Genomic DNA, 10,534 nt, shown 5'->3' with positions numbered 1-10,534 from the left:
ACCCAAACACTTTTTTTACACATTTCATAATCTGAGAAACAAGAGGTCTTATTCCCGAGTCAGCTTCCTTAACTTGAAATTTGAAAGACTTGTTTTTAAAGAGGAGCAACTTCTGGACAACCATCTATTGAAGAAGGGGAGAGGAGATCTTTAAGGCCATTTCAGCCTGGAGAAGAGGAGGCTCAGGGGGAGACCTTATTGCTCTCTATAACTTCCTGAAGGGAGGTTGTAGTGAGCTGGGGGTTGGCCTCTTCTCTCGTGTAATCAGTGATGGAACTAGAGGGAATGGTTTTAAGCTGCGCCAGGGGAGATTCAGGCTGGACATTAGGAAGTATTACTTCTCGGAAAGGGTGGTCAGGCATTGGAATGCACTGCCCAGGGAGGTGGTGGAGTCACCAACCATGGAGGTGTTCAAGAAACATTTGGATGCTGTGTTGGGGGATATGATTTAACTGGGAAGTATTGGTAATGGTTGGACTGGATGATCTTCTAGGTCTTTTCCAACCTTGATAATTCTGTGATTCTGCATTTGATTAACAGTTGAAATGCAAGGCACAGCTCATTTGCAGAACAGTAAATAAAGCCAACTACACTGTGTGATGCCTCTAACATCCTTTAATAGGTGTCACAGCCAGTCAGCATCAGGAAATGCAGGATTTTACAGGCTAAACGTGCCCTTCTCTCAAACACGAGCCCCCTACAACGACCCTTAATGATGAGAGAAAACCCACCTCCCGCCCCGTCACCCCGCCGCCATTTCCCCTCCCCGGGGGCGGGGCGGCGCTGACATGGCGGGGCGCTGGGACTCACCCGGCCCCGGGTCACGTGACGCCACAGCCGCGCGCGTTCCCCCCCCCCCCGCCCCGTTCTCTCCTGTGGGTGGCGCGGGGCCGGGAGGCCTGTGCGATCCCAGGGTGCTGTGCGCGGCGTGCGCTCCGCCATCCCGCTGGGAGAGACGGCCCGCAACGGGGTCCGGCACTGCGAGACGCCGCGGGCGGATAACGAATTGAGCGAGGCGGGGCACGGAGGACACACAGCGTCGGCGTCCGCCGCCGCCGCCAAACGGCCATGTCCGCGCGCAGCCCCTGAGCGGGACCGAGCCGCCCCTCCCCCGCGCGGACGCCCGCCTCAGCCGCCGCCAACATGGAGGCCGTGAACGCCTTCAACCAGGAGGTGGGAACGCGGGGCGCCGGGGGCTGCGGGCAACGAGGGGTCGGCGCGGCCGCCATCGTCTCACCCCTTCCCCCAGCGCTCGGCTTCCGGCTGTGGGCCGCGCGGGCCCGGCGCGGAGGCCTACGCTGGGGAAGGGCCCGGGCCTGTCTCAGCCTGCGGAGCGAGGCCTGCATGGGGCGGGGGGCACGGCGGGGCTGCTCGGGAACATGGAGGCGGCGGGTGCTCGGCGGTTGTAACGGCCTGGAACGCGGACCTGGCGGGGTGGGAGGGAGGGAGGGAGGTCCGGGGGGCTGCTCTCGGCCTCCACAGCGGCCTCCTCGTCCGTTGTAGCGAGGCGTGCCCGGCGGCTGAGGGGAAGGAAGGGAATGAGAGACGTGTTTGGGAGCGCGGGGCGCTGCCATGTGAACGGCGGCGAGTGGGGGAGGCGGGACGTTGGACGGAGAACGGGCACCCTCGCTCCGTTCCCTACTTCGCGTGTGGCTGGGGCTGGAGGAGCCGTCCGGCTGTAACCCTGCCCGGCTCTAACCCTGCCCACCTCCCTGCAGGCAGGTGGGAGAGGGGTGAGTGTCCAGCTCCTGACACACAGGGAGGCCCTCCTTTCTTCTGATTCCTTAATCAGCCAAACAGAATTCTAAACGAGATGGGCAACGGCTGCTTTTTTTTTGCATCATGTATTGAGAAAGAAATATCCAACTTGTATTTTATAAAGTTTTTGACACGTGGCTTGAAACGATTCTTACACCAAGTTCCGTTTAATGATTTGGCTTTTTCAGGTCACGTCCAGGCCACAGGACATTCATACTTTCATTGCAGATAATGATTTAAAACTAAGTTAGAACCTATTCTGGCACGTTTAATGCATTTTGAAGGCTGCTGTGTGCGTTTGCTGAGCAGAAAGAGGAAAAATGGCAGGCCGCTCTCATGTGATGAAGTCATGCTGTGTAAAGTTCACTCCCTGCAACTGCTTGTCGCGTGCACGCACAACTGCAAACCTGTGCTTCCTTAAAAGAAACACAAAAGCTCCAAGTGAGAGGCTGGATCTGTCCTGTTAACAGTGATCTAAATTCTTTTGTTTGATACGCTCGGAAATATTGCATGGTATTCCAGTGACTGTAAAGGTGCTTTAAACCATTGTATTTCATTTGATTGCGAGGTATGGGGGAGAAATATATTTGTTAATATCCCTGTTCTGTGGTCATTTGTATGTGTGAGTAGTTCCCTGGGACTGCTTAGCATAAAGTTACCTTGTTGATAGGTTTAGGATTGGTATCATAACTGTGCTGTCCTTAGAAGCTATACCTGTGTCTGGAGCACAGGCCTTACGAGGAGCGGCTGAGGGAGCTGGGTTTGTTCAGCCTGGAGAAGAGGAGGCTCAGGGGGAGACCTTATAGCTCCCTATAACTTCCTGAAGGGAGGTTGTAGTGAGCTGGGGGTTGGCCTCTTCTCTCGTGTAATCAGTGATGGAACTAGAGGGAATGGTTTTAAGCTGCGCCAGGGGAGATTCAGGCTGGACATTAGGAAGTATTACTTCTTGGAAAGGATAGTCAGGCATTGGAATGCACTGCCCAGGGAGGTGGTGGAGTCACCGACCATGGAGGTGTTCAAGAAACGTTTGGATGTGATGTTGAGGGATATGATTTAGCCGGGAAGTATTGGTAATGGTTGGACTAGATGATCTTCTAGGTCTTTTCCAACCTTGATAATTCTGTGATTCTATTATTCGCAGAGTAATAGGCATAGGGCAGGCTGGTGACTGTGTGAGAGCTCATCTTGTCCTTAAGATTGTCTTAAAATGAATAGACATGTTAAGGACTACAGAGGTATCTGCGTCTGCTGATTGAACAGCAAATTGATTTATTGAGAGTAAATAGCTTCAGCAAGGAAGATTGGGGTTATCCCAGTCCGCCCTTGAAGAATTGCTCAGCGTACCGGCTGATAGTTGTATAGTACCACTGTACAAAGAGAACTGGGGTTTTGTGATGGCAAATCTAACTTTGGCAGCTGTGAGATTTGTTCTGGACTTCCCATGTATGCCGGGGCTGTGCTGTCTCTTCTGGTGTGGAGGTGGCAGCTGTCATTTCCTCAGCCATCTACACGTACAGGGAACACGACTTGCTGCCTCAGGTGACTGTGTGATCATTTGGGAGTTCCAGTTTCTCTCAGGAGTTCCAGTTTTGACTTATGGGTTCTGACTGTATATGATCATGTTGCAGTGAAGTAACAAGTTCCTGCCTGTCAGCTAATTGTGATAACTACGTGATCTTAACTGCCCATCTGAACTGGGAGGTGAGACTTTAAATATAGAGGTCTGAGCTAACACGTTCTACTTAGCAATTGTGGTGGGCTATGCAAGAACACTTAGGTTCATTTGGCTCTGGTGACGGGTGGTACCTCAGACGAGTTGCATAATTGGATCATGTTTGACTGCGTTGCCCACTCCTTTAAGTCACAGAATCACAGAATGACCCGGGTTAGAAGGGACCTCAAGGATCATGTAGTTCCAACCCCCTGCCTGGCAGGGCCACCAAACATACGCCTTTACTAGATCAGGTTGCCCAGGGCCCCGTCCAACCTGGCCTTGAACACCTCCAAGGACGGGGCATCCACAACCTCCCTGGGCAGCCTGTTCCAGGGTCTCACCACTCTCCTAGTGAAGAACTTCCCCCTAATATCCAACCTAAATCTTCCCTCTTTTAACTTAAAACCATTTCCCCATGTCCTGCTGTTGTCAGCCCTTTCGTGGAGTTTACTCCCCTAACTATTCATACAGTGTAAATAAATCACAAAATGTAATTCGATAATGGTGCAAAACTTAAATGCGCCTTTAAGGAAGGAAGTAAATACTATTCCAGAACCAAAATACTCCACATGTTTACAATAATTTGTAAAGTTTTTAAGCCTTGTTATGTTTTATTGTAGGGAAGGCATATTTTCTTCTTGTTGACCTGAAAAATCTGAGGGATGGCTTAAAGGTTATAAAAGCTTGAGACCAGAAATGGGGATTTCTTTACAGTCTGCCTGGAAGTGGAAGCAAATTGGGTTTGCTGTTTTGTAATCTTACCTTTCTATGTAGTAATGCAGTGTATCAGTTTAATCATATGTCTCAGGTTGACAGCAGATAATCTGTAACATTAAAACAGTTGATATCTCCCTACATCACAAATAGAACAGAGATTTTTTGTGGGCTGTTTATTTAAAGTTACAGCTGCAGCTTCCTTACCATTGATCCATATTGAGTGAACCAGTCAGTAGTTTTTTTGCTCTATATAACTGTTTTTACTAAGGGTCAACTACATTTTGCTCATTGCATTATGTAGGTTGCTCTGAAAGTAATACCTTATATTTATTTCCATGGAAACTATGGTAGATACGCGCAGAACAATAACACTGTTTGATAGAATGAATTCATAGCTGCAAAACTGTGCTCGGCATAGTCACCACACATAGCTGTGCTTTTTCACTAGTGATGAGCACGAGCCTGCATGCCATGCCTGCAAAAAGCAAAGCCAAATTAAAAACCTGTGCCGATGTGGTGTGGGGGCCATAGTGGTGAGTCTGGTCTCTTTTCAGTAGTGCGTGGGGACAGGACTAGGGGTAATGGGATGAAAGTACAGCATAGGAAGTTCCTCACGAATGTGCGGAAGAACTTCTTTACATTGAGAGTGACAGAGCACTGGAACAGGCTGCCCAGGGAGGTGGTGGAGTCTCCTTCTCTGGAGATATTCAAGACCCACCTGGACGCCTACCTGTGTGACATGGTGTAGGGAGCCTGCTTTGGCAGGGGGGTTGAACTCGATGATCTCTAGAGGTCCCTTCCAACCCCTACAATTCTGTGATTCTGTGAGGTGAACCACTATTGCTGTTGCCACTGCTGAGATGCGCCACCCGTACCTCACTGTGCTCACATCCGTTGTCGGGTCTCCAGAAATGTTCAGAAAGCATCAACGCTGCCAGTTTGTGCCATATCTGTCTGCATGGAGGAGTTCAGTGACCCACCTTTCCTTCATGCTCACCTACATGTTAGATATGACTTTGTCAGACTGCCCCTTTGTTGTCATCTGCCGCATGGCAACAAAATGTAACCAAATATTGTCAGGAAAGTTCAACATCTACTGCCAGAGCACCACCATCTGCCTCTGGTGTCGTGGACCAATGTAATTAAGTGGGAGGCATTACTTTCAGAGCAGTCTTCCTACAATCTATCCCCTAACTTCTCAGTCCTTTCTTGTTTTGCTCTTGCTAGGGAGTTTCATATTCTTATGTAGAGAGAGTGGCATTCACAGTATCACAGTCTTGTGCGGGTTGGAAGGGACCTTAGAGATCATCGAATCCAGCTCCCGGGATCCGAGCCCCTGTGTAGCAAAGCGGCACTTCTACCACTTGCGCCACAGGGGGATTCGAACCCGGGACGCGGTGTTGCAAGCGGCATTCCTACCATTGCGCCACTGGAGGCACAAAACCACATTCAGAGGCTTTGATAAAGGAAACACAGGTAATCTGTACTAGCTGCTCCACGTTCTTCCCCTTCCCACTACAAGACCTATAAATAGAGCTTAGCAGGATATCCTTCACAGCAGTACTTTAACAATTCACTGAAACTCATGAATCTCACTTAGATTCTCTTGGATCTATGGCAAAACAGCAACAACACAACAGTGATGCCTTTGGTCAGAGGAAAGATACGTCACAGTCTGCATATTAGTACCCTTCGTTTCCTTCAGAAAACAGCGGAACTGGTTGCAGATGCCTAAAATGTGTCCCAGGAGGCACCGTGAGGGTGTATTTTTGAGTGAGTGCTGCCTCCCACGTGTCCTGGGAGAGTTGCTCAAGCAGCAGCTCTAATAGTGTTTGGGTGGTGTAGGGAAGGATAAGAGAGCGCTGCTGAAGTTTCAGACTGAATTTAGTAATTCTTTACTCCATGAAGACTGAAATTGCAGAAGTAGCGTGAGCTCTTTTGGGACAGGAGTTGCTTTATTGCTGCGTTCCCATTAATTAACAGGTCATCATCTCTCCCCAGGGAGGTGGTTGAATCGCCATCCCTGGTTGTGTTTAAGAGCCGTTTGGATGTAGTACTCAGGGATATGATTTAGTGGAGGGTTGTTAGAGTTAGGGTACTGGTTAGGCTGCGGTTGGACTTGATGATCTTCAAGGTCTTTTCCAACCTGGGTAATTCTATGAGTCTATGATCATCATTATGATAGTGAAGAAGCTGTGTGCTTCTTATAGACTGAACTGATTCCAGGAACGATTCCAGTATAGCTGTGGAGTCCTGTGAGAGATTCTTGGTAAGAGAAGAAATGAGGTGAGAAGCTTTTCAGGAAGCTTTTCTGCTGGACTCATGAGCGTAACACTGACCGTAGGAGGCAGATGAGTTCCGAAAAAATTTGTGTAGGAAACAAAATTCTGGTCCTGGTGCTTTTGTGCTGTCATTTTAAGTTATTCTTGGTAAAGATTTTTCTCCCTAGTGATTCTGAGTTTGTAAATGGTCCTAATAGGCCTCAGAAATGGCTCAGTGGATCAAGTATTCTTTTCTCTGAGGTGTCTGGTCAAACTGAAATCTCAATGTGTTTTCCAAAGCCATGAGTTTTGTGGTGATCTTTTGCAGCACCTCATACTTGGTGTGTTTCACAGTAGACGGCCAAGATCTTCAGATCCTCATCAGAGGATCAGTGCAAGTCTTAGCAGCCAGAGTTTGGTACACATCATCTTCCTGCCTTTCCTAACAGATCAAGGAATAACGGAGATGTATAAGAAGAAAGGAAGCAGTGAGTTTTATTGGGAAAGGAAAATATAGCTTGACAGTTTTCTTTTACCTGTGTGTACTTTTTTAGACATCAGGCTTAAAAATCTGTTCTTGCATTAATAGTACGGTGCTTTTGCTAACAAAACAGTATGCTGTTGGTGCATGATAGTCACACCTTCTGTTATCCTTTCCTCCTCTTTTTCCTTTCAGTACATGAACAGATTACTGTAATGATACCTATAGAAATGGCTTGCAGTTTGGCTTTTTTCTTATGTACTTCCAAATGCATAAATGTATTTAAGAAATGAATGAATATGCAGAATATTGACTGTCATTCGTGTATATGAGGCCCTGCTTAAATAAAGACACGTGAGACTTCCTGAAATTGTTAAGGGCTTGTTACATTACTCTATGAAAATTGTAGAGAGAAGATTGAATGAAAGTGTTGTAACAGTGATCTGAGTGCTCAGTGCCCACTAAACACTGCTTGTCTTTCAGTCTGTTATACATCAGCCCTGTTCTTTTCTGTGGGTTTTATTTAATGTGTATATAAAACAGCCATATCTCTCTATTTGCCAATAGAGATCTCTTTATAGCGCAAGAAGCTTAAGCAGGAGAGCAAAGCCAGCAAAGTGAGTTCATTGCTTCGTGTGTCAAGTACAAGATACAGGAAGAAGTCACAAGCCTAATCATTTTCCTTCTGTGCCAATGGGATAAGTCTCATGGATGTCACTGTCTCTCTTCTTTCCTAGTACTTTCAGTGTTTGGAAATGTGGGTGCTATCTTCTTTCTCTGACTGTTTGCCTTAGGGTATAATAAAATGGTCCAGTCAGAGATACCTACAAAAATCAAGTAGAACTGCCTGACCACTTCAGGACTAACCAAAAGTTATTGGCAGCATTACTGAGATGGGTCTTTAATGCTCTCAGCCACGAGACATCAACCACCCCTCTAGGAAACCTGTTCCAGTGTCTGGCCACCATCATAGTAAAGAAATTAATGTTGAGTTGAGCCTCCTGTTGAACAGCTCTGTACCATTCCGACGTGTCTGGCTGTCGATGATCAGGATGAAGAGATCGTTGCTCCCCTCTCTGCAGGTTGCTCCAGAGATCAGTGGGGTTGCCTCTTAACCTCCTCTTCTCCAAGCTGGACAACCCAAGCACCCTCAGCCTCTCTTCACAGGACATGCCTTCAGGCCCTATTTACCTGTTCTGCTGCCCTCCTCTGCATGCATCCAAGTATCTTTTTATACTGTGGAGCTCAGAACTGCACACAGTATTCAAAGTGAGGCCACAACAAAGTTAAATACAAGGAGAGAATAGCCTCTTTGGCTGGCTGTGCTGTGTGTCATGCACCCCAGGGTGCAATTTGTCCTCTTGGCAGCCAGAGCACACTGTGCTCTCTCGTGCTGAGCCTTCTCTCACCAGTGCCCCCAGTTCTACCTGTGCTGAGTTGCTCCAGCAACTCATCTCCCAGTCTGTGCCTGCATCCGCTATCATCCCTCATGCAGCACTCAGCATTTTCCTGTGTTGAACTTCCTGTTGTTCTATGCCTGGTGCCCCAGTCTATCTAAATAATTCTGCAAGACCTCTTGGTCCTCCAGATGTCTCTTTGCTCTCTTCTTTCATGCACGCGTTACTGCATGATTTTGCTTTTCTTTTAATAAACTTAATAATAGAATAAAACTGATGCGTTCCCACATTTCGTCTTTCTCTTGTTCCTAAGACGTTCTGTGCCTGCATGTGCTGTCTTTAGGGTTCAAGGGTAAGACTGTGGGTAAACTTGAAAGTAGCCATTCTTTCCTTTGCTTCCAAGCCTCATCATTTCTGCTTCAGTGTAAAACAGATTCTCAAAGGGTGTGAAATGGAAGAAGGCAGGAATGAATAATCTGCCTTTTTTGGAAGACTAAAGGTCGTCATCCAGTTCCTTTTCCCATTACCCACCTTGCCCAGGGCTTTGGTATGGACTGAAGCAGGTGCTGCAGTACAGTCACTGTACAGTCACACAATATGGTATTGTGATTTGAGTTTAGTAAGTTCTTCAGCACTTCTCTTTCTGTAGCACCCGGGTCGATGCAGAGCAAGGAAGAAAAGATCCCATTTGAAAACATGGTGCTGCCACAGTGCTCAAGCTGTCAGTTACAGAGAGGGAGATTCCAGGAGTGTTTGAAAATTCTTAGTCTATCCTAAGGCAGAGCTTGTGTAAAACAACAGTGCGTGTTTTTCTGCCGCTTTGAGCAGGTAATGTGACTAGTTTTCCACTGTGTATGAAAAGGTCCATGCAGACAGCAGGAGACAACAACTCCCGAACTATTGAAATTATCAGATGTAAATAAAGGTACAAGTCTTGATTAGTCCTTGCGCTAATTAATTTCATTAAGTAAAACTGCTCTTGTGAGGTTTCACTTAATTTCTTTGCCTTTGCCTTCTCTTGCCCCTTGGTGCTCCCCACCCTGGGGAATGAGTTCCTTTGCTACACTAGACAGCAGTATCATTGTACAGAGAAGGAAAGTGGGAAGCAACTCTGAGCTGTTTCTTTTCTCCAAATATATGGTGATAGTAGGAAATACCTACCAAATGGGTTGTAGGCTTTACGGGGCAGGATGTTCAATACAGCATGCTGGAAGCGCTCTCGAACTAAGCATTTACATCTAGGTTGTCTCTTGAACTGATGGTAGTGCTCTTAAAGGAACTGGGTATCTCAGTACTATTGGAAGAGCGCTCCTCTGAAAGCAGACTTTTCTGTATGTATCCTAATATATTAATTTGGGAAATGGATACAAAAGAGGATCGGGGTCTAGCTGAATGTATGCAGATGAAGGTGGCGCAGTGGTAGGAATGCCGCTTGCAACACCGGTAGGCCCGGGTTCGAATCCCCCCTGTGGCGCAAGTGGTAGAAGTGCCGCTCTGCTACACAGGAGGCTCGAATCCCGGGGGTTGGACTTGATAATCTCTAAGGTCCTTTCCAACCCGCTCGAGACTGTGAGATGTTCTGTCCAATGTACCTCATCATTTCTCCTTCTAGCAGTGCAAATTTGCAAGGATCTAGTAACGTATTTTAGATTTACCCTTCTTTTCAACATGGTTTTGACACATGCAACTATGATAATGAAAACATAATAAAAATCAGCTTTAAAGTAGTCATTTGGTGACAGGAAAATCTAGGAAAGGCAACAATGTTTTGGTGTGCCATTCTAAAAGTTAGCAATGGGGTGAGTGTGGAGAGAGGGCAGGATGTTCAATGCATGTATGTTTATGTGTGGAAATAGTTTCATCTTAATTCATGGATGTTTCAGCTGTAGTTGATCCTCCTGAGTTGCACTCTGGAAGTATCTGCATGTGCTGACCTCATGGCTTTTACTGTGTTTTTGTTGCTGTTGCCCAGAGTGCTGTCTGTACCAGCAAATGAACAATTTATAGTCATCTGCTCCGTCCTGTTCTTCCCAAGCTCCTGTTTGTTCCTGCCTTATTAGCCTCAGATCCAGCCTCTCATGTTCTTTAATTAATGACTTCTTCAAGCTACCATATTCTTTATTGCACCCTCCCTGGCTACTTCATCTAGCTTGTTTCCCTTCTTCTTGCCCTCCAGCTGTTTTGCTTTCCTTTTATTTTTTTCCCC

The 10,534-nt window shown here is 47.0% G+C and overlaps 1 protein-coding gene across 5 annotated transcripts in view; it reads left to right on the top strand.

Moving 5' to 3' along the window:
- The first annotated feature begins 903 nt into the window (after positions 1–903).
- Positions 904–10,534, top strand: part of SCAF4 (SR-related CTD associated factor 4) — a 41,020-nt gene continuing 31,389 nt past the window's right edge. For all 5 annotated transcript variants that reach the window (XM_085528156.1, XM_015881224.3, XM_015881217.3 and 2 more), the window contains exon 1: positions 904–1,173. In XM_085528156.1, the coding sequence (XP_085384282.1) occupies positions 1,144–1,173 (30 nt within the window). In that variant the 5' untranslated portion in view covers positions 904–1,143. The remainder of the gene's footprint in view (positions 1,174–10,534) is intronic.

Source organism: Coturnix japonica, chromosome 1 (assembly GCF_054131305.1).
Source record: "Coturnix japonica strain WE chromosome 1, WE-NBRP24, whole genome shotgun sequence".
NCBI classification, from domain to species: Eukaryota; Metazoa; Chordata; class Aves; order Galliformes; family Phasianidae; genus Coturnix; species Coturnix japonica.
Note: the sequence above shows the minus strand (reverse complement) of the source record. Positions and strands in the feature narration are given on the sequence as shown.